Source organism: Lissotriton helveticus, chromosome 11, assembly GCF_964261635.1.
Source record: "Lissotriton helveticus chromosome 11, aLisHel1.1, whole genome shotgun sequence".
In the NCBI taxonomy this organism is placed as follows: Eukaryota; Metazoa; Chordata; class Amphibia; order Caudata; family Salamandridae; genus Lissotriton; species Lissotriton helveticus.
This window is the reverse complement of record NC_136072.1, coordinates 467017757-467039392: the sequence shown is the minus strand read 5'-3', so window position 1 is coordinate 467039392 and position 21636 is coordinate 467017757. Positions and strand designations below refer to the sequence as shown.

The window sequence follows — 21636 nt, the reverse complement described above, 5'->3', positions numbered from 1 at the left end:
TCTGTCTACTTCATAAACTTTGATACGTTTTCTTTGGATCCAAGTGAACCTAAAACAACGCCAGCCCAAAATTCACCTAAGCAGCAAGTTAGACTTTCTGAACTTTCTTAAAAAGACTTACCTAATATCACCTTGGGTAGAACTATGGGTAATAACAGGGATACTTTTCTTTCTTTTCTGGGTAGGCTTAGTAATAGTTTTTATCATGCCGGTTAACGGCAAATACCTTCGACAAAGCTCTGAAGCCCAAAAGGGGAATTTAATTTTGAAACCTCATCAATCATCTCATCGAGAACAAAGAGACTTATCATCAGTGAACATTACAGCAGTTCCTGTACTGGATGGTATAGTTTGTAACAAGGTTGATTTCAATATATTTGGCCCGACACCCTTATTTAACCCCTTGCATGCTCATGACGGAACTGTTCCGTCATCAGCGTCGGTACTCCGGTGCTGATGACGGAACATTTCCGTCATGAGTCAATACGGTTTTAAACCCTTCAGCACTGCAGCGAAATTCGCGCAGCACTGAAGGGGTTAAAATATTGTTGAGTGATATCATAACCTCAAGTACATTTTCCGCTGATTGGGACTTTGAAACTGTGAATAACATGTTGTCTCATTTAGAAAAATATGCTGCATTTTCTAATAGTGAAACATTGGAAAGCACACCAGATTTCAAAACGATGTATTGTTATCAGCCTTTTGGTCATCACTTTTTGCATAAATTTGCTATTCCTAGAAATGTGTTCACATACCAAGAGTGGGAACTTTGTCCAACACTGCCAAAAGGCAGTTCAAAAACATTTACACAAAAGTTTCCATATTTTTCAGGATTTAACATGTCTGACCCAGCCTCATATTATTATAAGGTTGCACCAACATCAGCACAGATAAATATGCTAACAAATCCTTTATTGCCCAGTTGTCTGAACAAGGCACCAGGCATCATAGACATAAAATCAGTCTGGGGCACTAGAAACTGGCAAGTTCAGGTAACGGAAGCTTTATTTAGAGTGTGCCTTATCACTCACCAGATCATGTTTTTTAACAAGACAGTGCAACAGACGTCTTACCTTGGACTAGCCAAGAACAAAGACTTGGACACACCTTGGCTGCCAACACCATCACTGACTGAGGGTAATGAAACATCACTAACAGAGGTTACATTAGATGAAATCATACAATACAAAAGATCAGACCACAATTGGAAAAAGGAAAATGCTACTTACCAGTATGAATCTGTTCTTGGCATGTAGAGTTGCAGAATTGCACACTATGCATAGCTGGCCACCTAGTGTTGGGCCCGGATGTTTGCAGTTTGTTTTTCTTGTAGAAAGTCTTTGGAAGTCACGAGATAGGCGACTCCTCCTTTGGGTGATACTGCACATGGGCATCGGCTCCATCCCCAGATTATTTTTCGAAATTAGGGAAGTGATGGAGCCAAGAGATAGTGATGACCATGTGTGTTTGTATCTAATGACAATAATACTGGAACAGATAAAGGTAGCCGGGGAGGCGGGTGGGCGTGTGCAATTCTGCAGCTCTACATGCCAAGAACAGATGCATACTGGTAAGTAGCATTTTCCGTTCGAGGCATATGAGCTGCAGATTGCACACTATGCATAGATTGTATTGCAGTACCCACACTAGCGGCGACCACCCGTATCTGTTGCAGTTGTTTGAAATAGTGTTTTAAGTACAGCTTGGCCTACAATGGCTTGTTGCGTTGTTTGTACATCTACACAATAGTGTTTTGTGAATGTGTGCGGTGTAGACCATGTAGCTGCTTTGCAGATGTCTTCTAAGGGAATGTTCCCTAAGAATGCCAAGGAAGCCCCTATTTTCCTTGTAGAATGGGCTTTTGGAGGAATTGTTAGTGTACGCTTAGCTTTATGATAACATATTTGAATACACTTAACAATCCACCTGGCAATACCAGATATTGATATTGGGTTGCCTTTATGCGGTGGTGAAAAGATACAAAAAGCTGTTTTGTTTTCCTAAAGCTTTGTGTTCTCTCTATGTAATATAGTAATGCTCTTTTGACATCTAAGGTGTGCAGAGCTCTTTCTGCTACTGTTTGTGGCTGCGAGAAGAAAACTGGCAGTTCCACTGATTGGTTTAGATGGAATGGTGAAATAACTTTTGGCAGGAATTTAGGGTTTGTACGAAGAACAACCTTATTGTGGTGCATTTGCAGAAAAGGTTCATGAATGGTAAATGCTTGCATTTCACTAACTCTTCTTAAAGAAGTAATGGCTACTAGGAAAGCCACTTTCCATGTGAGAAATTGCAATTCACATTTATGTAAAGGTTCAAATGGAGGTCCCATGAGACGTGTGAGCACTATGTTTAAGTTCCACACAGGTGAAGGTGGTAGTCTTGGAGGTATTATTCTTTTGAGACCCTCCATAAAAGCTTTAATGGCTGGCACTCTAAAAAGAGACAGATGCTGTCTATTTTGTAAGTAAGCTGCAATGGTAGCTAGGTGCAACCTGATAGATGTGTAGGCTAAATTACACTTTTGAAGGTGTAGTAAATAGCCTATAATGTGTTGGATGGACACATCGAGGGGATTTATGTTGTTGTTTTGACAGTATATTACAAAAAGTTTCCACTTAGCAGCATAACATGCTCTAGTGGTGGGGCACCTTGCTTCCTTGATAACGTTCATGCATTCTTGAGGGAGTTTAAGATAACCAAACTCTATGACTTTAGGAGCCAGATCGCAAGGTTAAGCTGAGCTGGGTCTGGGTGCCTGATCTTTCCATGGTTCTGAGTCAGAAGATGTTGAGATGGGTTTAGTTTTTGATGTGGTACCACAGATAGCTGTAGCACTGTGGTGTACCACGGTTGTCTGGCCCACGTTGGCGCTACTAGTTTAAGCGTTAGCGAGTGTGCTTGCATCTTGCGTACTAGTAAAGGAATCATTGGCAGAGGAGGAAAAGCGTACGCAAATAGTCCTGACCAGTTCATAAATATCGCATTGCCTTTGGCCAATGGGTGTGGGTATCTGGCGGCGAAGTGTGGGTATTTTGCGTTGTCGTGGGTGGCGAAGAGGTCTATCTGAGGTTGTCCCCACATTTGAAAGAACGGATGAAGAACTTGTGGATGAAGTTCCCACTCGTGCATCTGCTGAGTCTGCCTACTTAGCAGATCTGCCATGGTGTTTTGAACCCCTAGGAGGTGTTGGGCTATCAAGAAGATGTTCTGAGGTATAGCCCACCTCCATATCTGCTGAGCTAGTTGAGAGAGTTTCAGAGAGTGTGTCCCTCCCTGTTTGTTTACGTAATACATGGCTGTCATATTGTCTGTGCGGACTAAGACAGTCTTGTTTGCAACTTGTCTTTGGAATGCTTTCAGAGCTAGAAACACGGCTAATAACTCCAGATGGTTGATGTGGAGTAGTTTTTGCATTGGTGTCCACTTTCCCTGCGTGGTGTGATACAGTAGGTGGGCCCCCCTGCCGGAGAGCGATGCGTCTGCTGTTAGTATGATTTGTGGAACTGGCTCTAGGAATAGTCGGCCTTTTGACATGTTTTTTGTGTTCCACCATTGCAGAGAGCGATGAGTCCGACTGTCTACCAACACTAGTTCTGGGACCCTGAGCCTGGTTCCATTGACGTGCTAGACATTCTTGAAGCGGACGCATTTGCAATCTTGCGTGAGGTACTATGAATATGCAAGATGCCATCAGCCCTATGAGTTGCATAAACACTCGAGCTGGAAGCGAGTATTGTGATTTGAATTTTGTTAGGAGTGTTTGCACACTTGTTATCCTTGCTGGAGTGGGATAAGCTTGTGCTAGTTGAGTATTGATTGTAGCTCCTAGGTACTGTTGTGTGTGCGATGGTAGCAGATATGACTTGGTGTAATTTACTATGAAGCCTAAGTTGTGGAGTAACAGCATTGTATTGTGAGTGTGTTGTACACACCGGTTGTGCGATTGTGCTTTTATGAGCCAGCCGTCTAGATATGGGAAGACGTGGATGTGCTGTCTTCTTAGGTGTGCTGCTACCACTGCTAATGTAAGGAATAAGGGGGGTTGGGCCCAATGGGAAAAGAGGGTAGGTTGGGCCACTAAATACTAAAGAACAAGGGGGTTTACCTAAGCCTCTAAGATTAATTCAAACAATTAATGCCCGAATAAGGATAAACAAAATTTTATTAGTTTATCCTGACATGTTATTTATGTCATTTTTTCTTCTCAATTAATTGTCAAAATTATTTCTAGACAGAACAAAACCGTCATCAACTTCACATATTGCCATACAATTTACAACATAGTGAATAGCAAATCAAAAACATTTACAATGAAAAACATACATATACAGTGCAAAAAATTTGCTCACAATTGCCAGAAGTGAAAGAATAAACAGTTGCCAAAAAAACAGTAAACAAAGAACTCAATTCTCAATACAATTCAAACGGGGCGAGAAAAATACTTTGTAAAGCCCACCCCAAACCCTGTTGCGATATCACTGTATCTTAATTTGATCAGGGAATAAATGCCGTGTAATCGGCAAATGTCATTGACATTAAATGTCTTGGATGGATAGATGCCTACGCGTTTCGAGTCCTGCTGTCTGATTCACAGGACTCTCATCAGGGCAGGATGAATCAAATCCATGGGAACTGTTTTAGAAAAGAGAGGGGGAAAATTTTAAGAAAAAGCTGCTCAATCCATTCAGCTTTAAAATGAAATGCATCTAAACGATGCGGCATACCTTTTTTGTACCCAAGGATCCGCTGGCCTTAAAAATGTCGTCAGAGCTGTGGATGTCTGTCTGCAACAGAGTAAAATTTCAGACCATAGAGAAATTTTTACCACTGCTAGACATTTGGTGAACACTCTTGGCGCTGTTGTTACTCCGAATGAGAGTACCTTGAATTGGTAGTGCTGTCCTTCTAGCACAAATCTTAGATATTTTCTGTGCGCCTGGTGAATTGGGATGTGAAAGTAGGCATCTTTGAGATCTACTGTGACAAGAAAGTCGTCTGCAACAGGAGTGGAAGGACTTGCTGAAGTGTGACCATATGGAAATGATCTGATTGTATGTAAGTGTTTTGAGGTTTGAGGTCTAGAATAGGTCTGAGATCCGTCCTTCTTTGGAATCAAGAAGTACAGGGAATATACTCTCTTGTTCCTTTGATGTTTTGGAACTATCTCTATTGCATTTTTCTGCAGGAGAGAAAGTACTTCTTGTCTGAGCAGCGTTAAATGATCTTGTGACATTGGACACTGTTTGGGGGGTATGTTTGGGGGGGTAGATGTTAGTTCTAGAGAGTAACCTGACTGAATTATTTGAAGCACCCACCTGTCTGATTTGATGTCTTCCCAGGCTGATAGGTATTGCTGTATCCTTCCCCCGACCGGAGTGGAATGGGGCGGGGGAAGGGGAGGGGAGTCATTGGGTAGGGGTGGAGGCAGATCGGGTGTTGTTGTTCTTGCCTCTGCCCTTGCTATTGTTACCGCGGTAACCTCCCCTTTGGTAGCCCCTACTGTAGGTAGACTGAGTGGGGCTCTTGTATCCTGTGGAAGGTGTATCTGATGAGTACCCTCTGTTTGCACCTCTATATGTGGAGCGACGAAATGAACGTCTGGGAGCCTGCGACTGCAGGGCTCCCATAGATTTTGCTGTGTCAGTGTCTTTCTTAATTTTTTTCGAGGGAGACATCCACCTCAGGTCCAAATAAATGTTGCCCATCGAATGGCTGATTGAGTATAGCACTTTGGACCTCTGGCTTGAAGCCAGATATATGTAGCCAAGCATGCCTGCGCAGCAGGACGCTAGTGTTGACGGCTCTGGAGGCTGTATCTGCTGCGTTTAGCGCGCAGCGGATAGATGTGTTAGTGAGAATTTTTCCTTCTTGAATTAGCTCACTAGCTCTATCTTTAAATTTATCAGGTAGATGTTGCAGAATTTCTTCGAGCTCATCATAATGTGCCCTATCATAGCGTGCTAGTAAGGCCTGCGTGTTAGCAATGCGCCACATGTTTGATGCTTGTAAGGCTGTTCTTATCCCCGACGCGTCAAGGAGTTTAGATTCCTTGTCTGGTGGGGGAGCTTCTCCTGATGTTTGAGAGTTAGCTCTCTTGTGTGCGTTAGATACGACTAGAGAGTCTAGGGGAACTGGTCCCTTAATATATGCTGGGTCAGATGGTGCAGCTTTATACTTTTTCTCCACTCTTGGGTTTATGACCCGTGTCCTGACTGGATCTTTAACCACTTGGATGCTAAGGGGTGTGCTAGGAGGACCATTGAATTTCCATTGAAATCAATGGAAACTCCATGACGAGCTGAGCTCGTCATGAGCGTCGAAGGGGTTAAAGACCTCAGAGGCATGTTTAACCACGCCTTTGAACATTGGCAGAATTGCTGACGACCTTTGTGCGGTGTCAAATGTGTCTAGCAGGAAGTCCTCCTCTACTGCATCGGAGTGCATGTCCACCCCATGGTATTGTGCTGCTCTAATCAGTAACTGGTTAAACCCCATTGTGTCTTCTGGCGGTGAGGGCCTAGAGGGTATATGTCACATTTGGGACATCTGGTGTAGAATAGTCTTCCCATGGGTCTGGCGAGGCCGGGGGATAATATGGGTCCTGTGGATCACCCCCTGTATCTGATATGTCGTCCCCATTATCATCATGTATACTAGATGGTGCAGGGGAGGGAGGTGGTGAAATATGGGGGAGGAATTGGGTGCAGGAGACGGGGAAGGCACATGCATAGGTGAGGTAGCAATGTCCTTCTTGTTCTTTGGGGCCGGAGCTGATGCTGGTGCCTCTGATGGTCATTTCTTTGATAATGTCAATCGACCAGTCTTGGGATCTTTTATGAGAGTCTTTTGCTTTGGGTCCGGAGCAAACAAGTCTTTCAGGAGTGTGACCTTTCGGCGTGGAAGCTTGTTTCAGCGCCGTAGCAGCTTCTTTCGACCTCTTATCTTTAATGGGGGAAGCCGGGGTCTTTTTCGGTTCTGAAATCTTTTTTGGTTCCGGAGGTTTTTTCGAGTCCGATACTTTTTTCGGCTCCGGTGCGTGCTTCGGCTCCAGTGCTTTCTTGGTGCCGGAAGCTTTGTGCGGCTCCGAAGTTGTTTTGGGTGCCGATGGAACTGAGTGTTTCGGCGCCGATGGCTTCGGTGCGATACCAGATGGTTTCTTCGGTGCCGGTGAGTGTGTGCCGGCACCGAGTGGGGGTCGACTCGAGCCCGAGTCGCCCGAAGGCCTTATTGACTTCTTGACCGCGCACGAAGGTGGGGCCGTCGAAGTATTGTCTCGGTGTGCACTCGAGCCCGAGGGTGTGACCGTAGCCTTTTTTGTGTGTGTCGAGGGAGGGCTGGGGTCGACGGTCTTACTTACGATCCACTGCGCTGGAGTCACGCCCTCGACATCAGAATCTTCTGCCTCCGAGTTGCTGTCGACGTCGTGCTCTTCTGAGACGTCGACGCCATCCTGGAAAATGTCGTCCGGAATCTAAGCTGAAGATCTTTGAGCCATTGCTCGTCTGGCTCTCCGGTCCCGGATAGTCTTTTTGGAGCGGAAGGAGGCACAGGCTGAACAGTCCTTGGCATCTTGCTCCGGAGAGAGGCAGAGGTTACAGACCTCGTGGAGGTCGGTGTGGGGAAACTTTGCCTCACATTGAGGACACCTTTTAAATGGCGTCCTTTCCATTAGCTGGAGTCGAGGCCTAGTTGGGCCCGAAGGCCGTAGTCGGCGACCGGAATGGACGTTCTTGGTCTCGAAGAGTAGTGTCGACAGGAAAACGCTTTCTAGAGTAGTTTCTTGAAGCCGATGAGGATTGCGCGCCAACGGTAATCGGTTCCAACATGGAGCGCTGGAACAATGGGTTAACAACATTGACCTCCAGGATATACTCCTTAGGCAACTTTGTATCTTCTGCGATATACATACTAGAACAAGATTTGGCCGTATTACAACACAGGCAATCTCAGTTACATTCTATTATGTTGTTGAGCTGGACGCTGCAATCTTTGCGTGCAGGGTATGTGCCTTGGCGTTTTATCAACAGTACGTCTCTGTTTTCTGAATACAATTTAAAAGATACACAGATAGAAATGGCACAAAGGGGAGCAAAATATACAATGCTGTGTATCGAAAAACTGGATAGATTACCATTTACAGTGGCAGAATCACCCTCCCCAGAATGGCTAATCCATGGCCACATAACTCTACCGGTCACTACTTTTCAGTTTTAGTATTGCCTTGAACAAAAGCAGGCAGGCAGATATGAAAAAAATGGGTAAGAAATATCTTACGAAATCTTGGGAATTACCATCCAGATTTCGATGCCAGAGTGGGGATTGAGAAGTGTTTCTAAGCTGTACAAATTGTGAGAACGCTTTAAGTGGTGCACTCATATGTCAGGATATAATGCTGCATGGGGCTTGTAATGGTTCTGTAGCGAACTTGTATGCAAAAAAACTCCTAGGCAGTCCAGGACTTTCAACAAAATAAACAAGTAAGAGAACCCAAGTCAAGGACAATTGAAAAGCTGTAGGGGTGATCTAAATTCATCAATTTTTAATAAAAAAACACATGTATATTTAATGTAAACAATAACACAACCACAATTCAATAATAAAATGACTGAATGACACAATACTAAAAAAAGCACAGCCAAGGAATTACGTTAAAAACAATTACAAATTAAATTTATACAAGGAACACCAATGCTGAAGGTGTCCAGCTAAAAGGACAAAACAGTACTCGACGCGCGTTTCGGCGACTTAACGCCTTCTTCAGGAGCCGCAAGGCCTTCTGAAATAATAACACAGAAACATAACATAAGACACGGTACAATTTACAATCTTACAAATATCAAAAAATAAATACAGTCCACAGTTGCATATTTCAAAATAACTTAAAAAAGACCATTCTATCATAACAGCTAATACAATTGCCTTGGGTGATCTCAGAAAGAACTTTGTTTAATTTCTGTTCACTGATTAGTGCATATCGGCTAATAGTGTGAGAGTACAACAAATGTATTGTTAATTAAGCAAAAAATACAGAGCACATAATTGCCTAACATATGTTCGATAAGTTCAAGCAATTAATTGTAATAATGATACATTCAATAAACTTACTTCATGCAGACCAGGGATTTGCTCGGTCAATGCTCAACCTTAAACAGTGCATTAACAGTGAGACATTATGCATGCCTGCACCCCTGTGTACGCCTTTCTTAAATTTTAGCTCCATGTATCTTAGATTCGTTTGTTATCAGTCAGTATCTGGTTTTTCCCCTTTTACGTTATCCGTTTTTTTCTATTACCAAACGCACTGATTCTTTGCCTTTTTACAATTGAACTGTCTGTAGATGCATTTGGCCGCCTATATCGATGCCATCACCTGTGCTCAATTCATTCACTGTTCCCCTATTCCCGGGAACACTAGGATTAAAACAAATCTTTCCCCCCCCCCTACCCCTCTTATTTTCTCACCCCATTCAGATTCAAATTGGTCCCCATAGAACTTTAAGGTTGAGCATTGACCGAGCAAATCCCTGGTCTGCATGAAGTAAGTTTATTGAATGTATCATTATTACAATTAATTGCTTGAACTTATCGAACATATGTTAGGCAATTATGTGCTCTGTATTTTTTGCTTAATTAACAATACATTTGTTGTACTCTCACACTATTAGCCGATATGCACTAATCAGTGAACAGAAATTAAACAAAGTTCTTTCTGAGATCACCTAAGGCAATTGTATTAGCTGTTATGATAGAATGGTCTTTTTTAAGTTATTTTGAAATATGCAACTGTGGACTGTATTTATTTTTTGATATTTGTAAGATTGTAAATTGTACCGTGTCTTATGTTATGTTTCTGTGTTATTATTTCAGAAGGCCTTGCGGCTCCTGAAGAAGGCGTTAAGTCGCCGAAACGCGCGTCGAGTACTGTTTTGTCCTTTTAGCTGGACACCTTCAGCATTGGTGTTCCTTGTATAAATTTAATTTGTAATTGTTTTTAACGTAATTCCTTGGCTGTGCTTTTTTTAGTATTGTGTCATTCAGTCATTTTATTATTGAATTGTGGTTGTGTTATTGTTTACATTAAATATACATGTGTTTTTTTATTAAAAATTGATGAATTTAGATCACCCCTACAGCTTTTCAATTGTCCTTGACTTGGGTTCTCTTACTTGTTTATTTTGTTGAAAGTCCTGGACTGCCTAGGAGTTTTTTTGCATACAGGTTGTTTACCCTGCCCTAGGAGTCTAATAGAGCATTACCCAGGGGGTCCTTGTTAATCACAACGGTCTGTAGCGAACTTGTCCTGTCATCTGAGGGGTACCCCAGCTGCCGTGATTACTCCAGCGTTCTGGCTACTTTCAAATGGGAGTTACTTGATGCTGAACAGTCAAGGCTGCTGCGGAATGCTCCCGAGCATCGCATATCTGGTTACCGTGAGCTCCACGGTTACTTGTTGTATGCAAGTATTGTTTCCACCGACACATACAGTCAGGGAGGAGCTGTTATGGCCTTCACTGAATGTTTCTTTAATATGATTTGATACTCTAAGCAGAATGAAAGCCATGCTTTTACAGAAGTCTGTGCCATTAACCTCCGCTTGAGTGACTTTTGATCTCCAGATAGCAAGGTCTTTAGCCGAGATACAGGTGCTTATCCTTACAAACTGCCCTTTCCGTTTCGTAGAAATAATAAATCGTATCTTTAACATGTCTGATACAACTAGCATTGTCCACCTATTTAGGACCATAGGTTCTGGACTTCTAGGCACCTTTCAGACGGTAGTTGGAGTTATACCAAACTTCATACACCTCTTATTCGGAAGCATCTTTGGAGGACTTCCGCTAATCCTGTTTCTAATAGCAGGTATCCTGAGTATCTTCTATTGGCTACACAATGGATGTCCCAGTCACCAAAGAGATACGAGTTAAAACCAATTGACAAATTCCGAGGGATAGCAGCAAAATGGGTATAAAATGTATTTAGCAAATTGGGTCCCTACAAGGCAGTTTCCAGAAATAGGAGGACTCCCTCCACTCCATGGTTCACCGAGGCACATAGATTAGAGAAACAACATTGCAGGAACCAGGAAAGACTGGAGTCAAGAATACAATGACTTGGAGAAAATACGCTATAAAGCAGCACTGTTAAAATATAAACATCTCTTAATTACAGAAAAAAGTCATTATTACACCAGAACAATAGAAACAGCACAAAATTCTACTAAACAACTGTTTCAAGTAGTGTCCACTTTATCAGGGTCAGTGGTCAATACCACTAATGTAGCCTCTCAATCACTTTGTGATTCACTATCCACTTTTTTTCAAGACAAAGTGAGCCAAAGCTACTTAGATTTCATTAGTTTTACAGAGGACGTGAAACAGCTAGATGATAATAATATGATTAGAGAGTCCCCCAGCTTTATGGAATTTAAACCAGTGTCAGTGGGACTGGTCACTGAACTGATTAAAACAGTCACAACAGGATCTCCGCCTGACCCATGCCCCCCATCAGTCTTAAAAACGATTCCAGATTTGATAGGTACTAATTTAACGAGCATCTGTATCGCAATGTTTTTCTCAGGCACTTATCCTGCTATATGGAAAAAGACCATTATTCAGCCGCTGCTAAAGAAAAACAATCTGGATCCAGGAGAAACCAAAAACTATAGACCGATTGCTCGTTTACCCTTTCCAGCGAAGATCTTTGAGAAGATTATGAATACCCAGTTAACGCAGTTTATGGAAGAAAATAAACTGTTAGATGACACTCAATTTCGGTTTAGGAAAGGACATGGTACGGAGACTGTTCTTATTAAAGCATCTGATGAAATCCGAATGGTGCCGGACAGAGGAGGTGCCGCAGTCCTAGTACTTCTGGATCTGTCAGCGGCTTTTGACACGATTGATCATGTCATCTTGATCAACCGTGTCTCAGCCCTAGGTGTCGGACGAAAGGCTAAGGCTCTTCTGTCCTCCGTACTCTCTGAATGGACTCAGTCTGTCAGCATGGGCGACTATAAATCCTCAGTCTTTGCTCTCCCCTGTGGTGTTCCGCAGGGATCGTCGCTGAGCCCGACCCTGTTTAATGTATATGTAACGGATTTAGCACGAGTAATTAAGACTTTTGGAATGGTTCTCACGTCCCATGCCGACGACACACAACTTGTGTTAGCGGTGCATAAAGACGGTGAGGCAGTGCCGGCAGGCTTTCATGATGGCATGCTGGCCATTAGCTCGTAGATGGCAAACAATTGCCTTAAATTGAACTCTGATAAGACTGAGGTCATGGTCTTTGGTAACTTAACTCCAGGATGGTCTCCAACATGGTGGCCAGAGGAATTGGGATTACTTCCCACTACGGTCAAGAAGGCTAGAAACCTAGGTGTTATGTTTGACGAGAGCCTCACTTTTAAACAGCATGTTAATGCAGTGGCCTCCTCATCATTTTACGTTCTAAGGAAGATAAAAAAGCTGCTACCCTATCTCCCGATGAGTGCTGGAAAAACTCTCATTAGTGCTTTAGTTATGTCAAAGGTCGATTATTTTAACGGCCTGTTGCTCAATGCACAAGAAAATGTGCTAAATAAGTTGCAACAGATACAGAACGTAGCTGCTAGGATACTGTTGGGTACCTCGAAGTTTAAGCCCATTTCTAGTATCAGGCGTCAACTTCACTGGGTGCCCATAAAAAGCAAAACTAAATTTAAGGCGTTATGCACTGCCTATAAAGCAGTCCATGGTACAGGGCCTGAGTTTCTGAAAAAAGCCCTGCGGCACATGTACCCAGTAGAGCTCTACGCTCGGCAGGCGCAAATCTTCTAGTCGTTCCCAGAACAAAGTTAACTGGGGCGACAGAAGATCTGTGGACGAAACGGCTAAACTTTGGAACCTGCTTCCTCTACAGATTAAGGGCCGTATGTATCAAGCAAATTCGCATTCGCAAAGGCCGAAATTCGCATTATTATGTATTAAGCAAAATCTGGTGCAAAATAAGGAATCGCAAAATTTGCAATTCCTTATTTTGCAATTAAGGAATCGCAAATTTTGCGATTCCTTAAATGCAGTGTATGAAACAAAAAAAATTAGCAAAATGCCCTTAAGGAATCGCAAATTACCACCAACTTCTAGTTGGTGGTAAGTTGCGAATTCCTTGAAAAATGCACTTTTTTGCATTTCATTCAAAGTGCCATGTGACGCACATACATGCCCTTAGGGCATGTATGTGCGCCACATGTGCACCCATGCATATTTCAGGGGTGGACACCCCTGCACCCTTGAAATTATTCTCAATTTGCGATTAGCAAATTGTGAATCGCAAATTGAGAATAACTTCCCATTCATTCCTAAGGGCCTCCTGGCCCATAGAAATGAATGGGAAAGTATTCCTTAATTGCGATTTGCAATTTGCTAATCACAATTAAGGAATTCTAAGAAATCGCCAAAAAAATTCTATTTTGTACATACATACCCATTTGCGATTCTCAATTAGCGATTTCTTAAAAATCGCTATTTGGGAATTGCAAATGGGTATCTTGATACATATGGCCCTAAGACCTGCCCAACACTTATCATTTAGGAAACAAGTGAAAACTTGGCTATTTGAGAAGCCTCTTCTCTATCCTTTCTGTCTTTAGCGCCGAGACACCCATGGGTATTTGCGCGCTTTATGAATTGTTAAATAAATAAATAACAATTTCAATACGTTCCAAACAATTAAAAACAATTGAGAAGAAGGAGAAACTATAAAGACAATTGACTGTGTCTTTTACTGTGTTAATTGAGCTGAACATGTAGACAGCATGGAGCATGGGTCTAAATTTCCTGTCTCTAACTTCGTGCTGACTCTTGCTCAATTTAACACCACTATATTTATGGGCATCGACGCGTTTCGGTGGTAAATTCACAATCCAACCACCTTCTTCAGGACATTAACTTTCTTTCTCCTTATATATTAAAAATTTTTAATCAGAAATCGATGCCAACCGCACTCAGTTGTGAGGTTTTAAAATTATTTGGGCTAAAAATGAGGTTTTTGATAATCCACATGGAGTCTTTAAACTCCTTGGCTTCTAGATGATCAGTAATGGTTGGTAAGCCGAGTTAGAAACTTCAATGTATGGCCCTTTCTTGTGGTCCATCAAGATGATTGCTGGATCTATATCTCAGTCAGATATTGTGTTCATCTACCGCCGTGACCAACAAGCTTTTTCTTATGTAAGGTTTCCAAAGCGGATGTCAGAATTTTCCGTAGTCTATGAACCATAAGCAGTGGGGTACTTTACTCATAGCTTTTAAATCCAATGACTAACACGTCCCCCTGTCTCTCGTCTGTGCCGTTATGGCAGTTTAAAAACTGCTCACACAATCTGCAATTGCAAGCCTGAGACATGTTAAAAGGGCTACTTAAGTGGGTGGCACAATCAGGGCAGCATCACCACTAGTAGCATTTAATTTACAGGCACTGGGCACGTGGTAAAATGTGCCACACTAGGGACCTATAAGTAGATTAAATATGCCAATTGGATATAAACCAATCTAACATGTTTTAAGTGGTAAAGTGTACAGAGTCCTAAAGCCAACAAAAATGAATTCAGCAAAAAAATAGGAGGACAAAGCCAAAGGTTTGGGGATGACCCGGCAGAATGGGCCAGGTCCCACAGTCCAGAACAGCTCAGATGAAAGGAAGCATCTGAGAGGGAGTTAGGTGTGACTTTGGCATGTTGATAGTGAAATCCAGTGAATGCAGGCGGTACACCATAATATGGAGTTGGGAGACAACTGAGTGGGGCAAGCCCGCCTTCAACAGTCAATTGTCAAAGTAAGGGAAGAAAGGATCCGCTGACCTCCACAGGTGCACTACAACCTCCACCATCACCTTGGAGGACACCATTGGGGCACTGGAAAGGCCGAAGGGGTGCACAGCAAACTTAAAATGCGCCTGGCCCACCGTGAACTGCAGGAAGCATCGGGAGGCAGGCAGGATGGGAACGTAGAAATAGGTGTTCTGTAAGTCCAACGCTACCAATCAGACTCCACGGTCGAGGGCAGATAAGGACCTGAGCAAGGATAAGCATCTTAAAGTTTTCCTTCTTCAAGAAGTGGTTGAGAGTATGCAGATCTAGGACACAACATAAGCCTCCATCCTTTCTTGGCACCAGGAAGTAGCAGGAATAGCAAGCACAACCTACTGGTGCTGGTACTCACAAGATGTTGCCATTGGCCAGAAGGGCCAGTACTTTCTGTCGCAAGAGCGCACGGTGGTCCTCTGTCTGATCTTGAGACGGAGTGAGTGGCAGTGGGTTTTGCTGGAACAGGAGGGCATAACCCCATTGGACAATCTGAAGCACCCATTTGGCTGTTATGTCCCTTCATTAGTGCAGATGGTATTGGATTCTTTGGACTTAATGAGGCTTGTGGGAACTACATAGGTGGCCACGTAAGGACTGAGCCTACTTGCCATGGTGGCTACATGGGAAAGTACATGGCTGATAGCCCCTACCATGACCACGGAAGGTGCGTAAGGCGGCTGTCTAGCGGCTATGGAGAGCCGCAATGACCCTGCAGTGGCCCTTTTATCCTTGAATCTCGCAAAGTCTGAATCCGCCTTGTCTCCCAAGAGATGGATTTCATTGAAGGGCAGGCCCATGAACGAGGCTTGGACATCCCTTTGAAAACGAGTATTCCTCGCCAGGTGTCATGTCTTCGTGCTACTGAGGAAGCAATAGCTCTGTGAAGTGAGTCAGTCATATCCAATCCGCATTGGCTCATGAACTTTGCCACAGATTGCTCATCAGCAATAGCTTGGGAGAGTATGGCCCGAGCCTCATACGGGACCATAGTCGGCACTTGAGCAACCGCATCCCATGCCGTAAGTGAATAACAACCCAACAGGCAAGCAGTGTTCAGAGAACCTAGTGCCAAGGTGGCGGATGAAAATAAATCCTCTTTCTGAATTCACCTAGGGCCTTGATGCCTGGTCCACTAGGCACTGGGGGGGGGGGGGGGGAATGCTGGGTGATGAATGCTGAGCTGGGTGCCAGGAGATAGTCCTGAGCACAGGAGTGCCTATGCAGCACAGGAGTGCCTATGCAGTTCTTGGCCGAAGCTCCGAGCAGGATATTAGTGAGACTAATAGGGATTCTGATGGGTAAACCGCCCGGTTGAAGCATATCCGTTAAAATATTTATTTTGACTTGAACCATGGACAGCTGTAAGTCAAGGACGTCAGCCACCCTCCGAACCACCATCGCAAAGGAAGCCACTTCTCTGTAGCCACTGTGGGACGAGAGAGGAGGCAAGAGTCTGGTGAAGTTTCCAGACAACTGGCATCAGCCAGGTCTTCATAACAGTTGTCATTGCCCATGGACTCTGCTAGGCAGACAGTGTGGGAATAGGGATCATCCTATCCCCTCTATTTGTGTCCTTCGTGAGACCTTCCATTAAATAGGGCTCTGTCTCCAACTAAGGGAGTGTGGGCCTGACACTACATCAGACGTGCTCTATATTGGAGTCTGGAATCATAATGGGTTCAGTGCTGACGGGAACTGCGCCACTGGAACGTCATCCTGGAGACAGTCGGAAAGTTGCGGCCGGGGCCGATCCGGATCAATTATGGGTCCTAAGGGGTTGACTGGTGCCGAGGGTGAACAAGCGGCGGTGCTCCAGTTGAAGACCCTTCGCAAACCTGCATGAACCAGATGTGTTTGACTGTTTAAAAACAAGGCACATGGCCTCATAAAACTCTCAAAGCTCAGTGGGGGTCGCTCTGTCTTCAGGAAATTCAGGGAAGTGAATACCATGCCCAGTTTTGGATGCCAGCTGTACAGGGACTATCTGTGAGCGAGGTCGGGATTTGTGGCATTGTTCCCTAGTGTCATCCAAAGAATGGAAGCGACGCAGAGAAGTCAAAGAGCGCTTCAACTTCTTGACTTCTCCTTGTGGGACTCATCAGAAGAAGTCCTGGAGTGACAGGAAAACCAATGCGAGCGATTCCAGGAGCAGTCCGGAGACCTCCCATTCGAAAGGGACCTGGAGTGGCGTGTAGTCGCATGAAGAGTGCCCAAAAGCTTCATGGCCCCCTTTTGGATAGCTTTCAGGTTCGTCGTCCTGTACTCCATACACAACATGGAGTTGAGGTCCTTTGCCGGAAAAGCGCCCAATACCTGGAACTCTATTCCCCCTCACATCAGAACTATTCCTTCTTTCGCTAAATTCAAAAGTCAGCTCAAATCCCTTTTTCTCGATCAATCCCTAGTGAACAGGTAGGAGCAGCTGGAGTATTGAGATCGACACCTCACCCATCTCGGATGCGGTGTTAACAAGACCTTGAAATGGAACTCTTCGTCATTGTCATTACTATTACTCTTATATGGAGTGTCTTGCTTTATTGTATTATGTTCTGCTCTCTTTTGCTCTGCTCTGTAACTGATGTGAAGCGCTCTGATACCCTCCGGTCAGGCTAGCGCTATATAAAACTTCTTAAATAAAAAATAAATAAAAAACAAGTGTGGGTCTGTGACCGACATCTGTTGTTGACAGGCTCCACAAGGTTTGAACCCACAAGGTTCCTTTGGCGACATAGACAAAAAAGTAGAAAAAAGCACAAGAGTAGTCGACTGAGGGAAGCTCAATCCAGATCCGCGGTAATGGCAAGGAAAAAAAGGATCAAAGAGATTGCAAAACCGAGTAATATCGTGAAACGGAACAGGATGCACGTGAAAGAACATAATCTTTAACCATGGACGAAATATCAATAAATAGAATAGCAGGTGGTGTGATTCGTGGAGTGGCTGATGTAGCAGACAAGGGTTCGAATCTCAATCCTTACAACAGTTTTTTTAAATTAATATTTTCATATTTATTTGTTTTTGTGAAATGAAAATCAATTGAGTTTCAGTTAACATACGACATCGTGAATTTTAAAGAAACGTGATGTGAATTACATAACCTATAATGCAGGAGACCATGGTGCGAGTTTTTGATTGAATATTAGTCATAGGTTAGAGTTTATTTTTATACATCTAAATTGTGTTCTTCTTACTTTTTAGAGACAGTATTATGATAATATATTTTTGCTAAATTAAGACAGTAAGCTCAGGTATACTTGATGTGAGCGGTGGTCACACAGTATTTTCAACTAGGTTCTGACCACAGGTAGCACCGCGTGGACGTCAGCATGGTAGGAGATTCAGGATAGGTATTAATAGTGTCTGATAAATAGCAGCTGGAGTTTACAGACCTCATTGGGAGCAGTAACATGACGTGAACTCCTGGTGAGTAGATATTAGAAGACTGATACTTAGGTGTAATCAACATTATTTTTTACGCAAATTGGATGGACATGTATAATAAAATGCCTTGTGTTTTTGTGGATAAGAAACATGAGACTATAGTGGAGTGTTTATTTTTTCTACTGAGAACAAAACCGCCAAGCTAAACCGTACTCAAATAACGACTCCATATTAGGACGGTGAGTGTGAGACATAAATCATTCTGAATTTTGAAAATGATAAAGGATATAAACAGTGCAGAATGGGGTTTGGATACTTTAAATACAGATTCTGAACATAGTGCTGGGGCCAGGACGCACAGACAGAATGTAATGTACGTTTCTGAATCACAACAGCATAGAGTTACGAAGAGTGTGAATACAAGTTGCACAAAATTGAAGAATTCTATTGTTATTTAGAAATTCTAATTGTTGAAGAAAGAGTTGCACTCACAAGGAACTTAGCAATAGAAGCTTTTGGATAGGATTGAGATAAAATATTTAAATGTATGCAAGACGTCATACCAGGTGTAAGTTGATATGAACTAGGGTATTTGGGAGATGCAAATCAAGTGATAGAAGAGAGACTACATAAAGACGGTGATGCATGAACATGTACATAGATCTTAAGAACATTGTTAGAGTGGGATTGATTTCACCAGTATAGGGATCCTCCAGCTCAATCATTACAATACCATTACTTATTCAAATAATTCCTTACATAAGTATGGATTCCGAAAGACAGGGCCATTTCGATTGGGAAGGTACAAACTGGGATGATGAGTCTATAATAGAGGTGTGGCGCCACGGCCAGAGCGACTGACGCTGGAATCTGGGGACCACGGTTCGATCCCCGGCTCCGGCGGCAGGTTAGCCCAGCACCATGTGACTCTGGGCAATAGCTCGCTTAATCTTCCCGACGGCCCCCCAGCGCCTAGAGACCCTTACGGGTGATTGTGCGCTTTACAAATGTGGACTTTACTTTATAATGGAGGCTGTATTTCATAAAGAATTGTTTGCAATGTATAAATAGGATATTAATTTATGCATAGGGGGATACTGTTTATAAATAGGGAAAGTAACAAATTGAGACATGGTAAGAGGAAATAGTAGATCAACTCCAGTAAGTGTGATGAGTTGATTGTCTTAGGAACATTTTAATGTGCAAAGGAGTACTTTACATAATGTGGTGGTTTGATATTTTGCATAAAAAGTCTTAAAAAAGAATTCAAATATGAGTTTATAAATTGATAGACAGACACTCATATCATGTATAAATTGTTAAACGGCTACTTGGGATGTACAAAGATGTATTGATGCAGAGGTTGAGTATCTTTCTGCTATATGTTTTCCATTTCAGTAAGAGATGGTTGGAAGTAGTTCATACGTGGTGTATGAAAGAAAGGAGAATTTCTAAAGTGATGTATGATTTTTTCACTGGATGTTCCCTTTGAGTAATTCATGCCCTCTCAACTTATATTTCTCCTACTGTGTCATTATGGCACATTTCAAACTTTCTCCCTGACACCTATCTACCCTACATCCTTATTGTGTTTAGTTCACATGCCTCGCTATAGTCAAGAACCAAATAAATCAGACTACTGTAAAAATACTTACATCATCTTCCTTTGTTCCACCCCAAAAGTTGGTGCCCCCAGCATAACTGGGGATATTGAGTACTGCAATGCCTTGTAGACTTGGCAGAGGGATAGCACGACCATCACACTGGAAGAAAGAGAAGGAGAGATGCAAGTGTTCAGAGAATGCCCTTGAGATAGAAACTGAAAAAAAGGCAAGGGACATCACAAAATTAAAAGGACAGCAGCTGGGGCAGGCTGTCTATTGTGCCTGCTATTGGGCGCTGGAGCACACCATTTAAGGAATGAACAAGGTTGAAGTGACACAGGTGGCATTAATTAGAGGAAGTGCAACAAAAAAAAGTTACTTACTTTACCTTTGTTAGCTAGCTTTCTAGTGGATACTCTATCTACCTGCAGACTCCTCGTCTCTTGAATTTACCAGTTACAAGAAGGGATCTGAAACCTTCCATAGGTCTTCTGCCCTGAAAGTGGGTGCTGGCTCCATGCAAGGACTGTAAAAGATGCCACACTGACTTCACTGGAGCCACAAAGCACCCACCATGGCGTTCGACATCCCTAGCATTACAACAATTTCTTTTTTGTGAAGAAACTACCTCAAACAAGAGAGCACATTTCGGATCCTGGTGAAGGGCATGGAAAATAAGGAACTGACATCAGGGAGCCTGGGTGGGCATTTTAAGGCTTCAGTGATGTCATCATGGCATCTTTTATGGAAACGACATGGAGCCAGGGACCCCACAGGCATGGAAGACCTATTAAAAGTGTCCAGATCCAGTCTGGCTTCTGCAGTATTCTAGAGGTGAGTGTAGGAAAGTAGGATCTGCATTCATGGTTACCCCCACTTTTTGCTGGTGTCAGTATGTTTTTTGACTAGTCTGACTGGGATCCTGGTAATCAGGACCCCAGTCACTGTGCTTCCTCTTCAAATTTATCATGGTACTTTTAGTACCTCCCCAATTGGCCACTGGTATACCGCTCAGCCCTCCACAGGGCTTGGTCGCCCCACTCACTGCTGCCGCTCCTGCCTGCCTTTGCCGCCTCCTGCCTGCAGATTCCTTCGCTCGCTGCCCGCTGCTCCTGGGAATTTCCCGCTGCTCCTGGGAATTTCCCGCTGCCCGCTGCTTCTTGGAATTTCCCGCCGCTGCCTCCCTGCGGCCCCGCCCCCCTGTGATTCCATTCGCCGCCCCGCTCCTGCCACCCAGCTGCTCCTCCCTCCCGGCTCCTTACTTAAGGGGACCGTAGGGGACCACAGAGTGTGACCGCTCAGCCCTCCACAGGGCTTGGTCGCCCCACTCACTGCTGCCGCTCCTGCCTGCCTTTGCCGCCTCCTGCCTGCAGATTCCTTCGCTCGCTGCCCGCTGCTCCTGGGAATTTCCCGCTGCTCCTGGGAATTTCCCGCTGCCCGCTGCTTCTTGGAATTTACCGCCGCTGCCTCGCTGCGGCCCCGCCCCCCTGTGATTCCATTCGCCGCCCCGCTCCCGCCACCCAGCTGCTCCTCCCTCCCGGCTCCTTACTTATGACGCCCCCAGAGCGACCGCGCAGCGGGAGCACCGATTGAGCGCCGAAGGTGCGCCAAAGGTAAGCCCGTCTGCGCCCGTCCGCGCCTGGACCGCGCCCAGCGCCAGGACCCCTGGCCCTCCCCGCCGAGGCAAGACGACCCGACTGACCTACGACGCGCCACTCTCAACGCACTCAATGCCGGCCGGACCCACGCCTGCTGCCGAGCCACCCCGAGACGCACCCACGGACCCTTCACCTGCTGCAC

General features: G+C 44.1%; 1 protein-coding gene across 6 annotated transcripts in view; it reads right to left on the bottom strand.

The window, feature by feature from the left end:
• DGKD (diacylglycerol kinase delta) overlaps positions 1–21636 on the bottom strand; it is a 977235-nt gene that overhangs the window by 251000 nt on the left and 704599 nt on the right. For all 6 annotated transcript variants that reach the window (XM_078666032.1, XM_078666033.1, XM_078666031.1 and 3 more), the window contains one exon: positions 19888–19995. In XM_078666032.1, coding sequence (XP_078522158.1) covers positions 19888–19995 — 108 coding nt within the window. The remainder of the gene's footprint in view (positions 1–19887; positions 19996–21636) is intronic.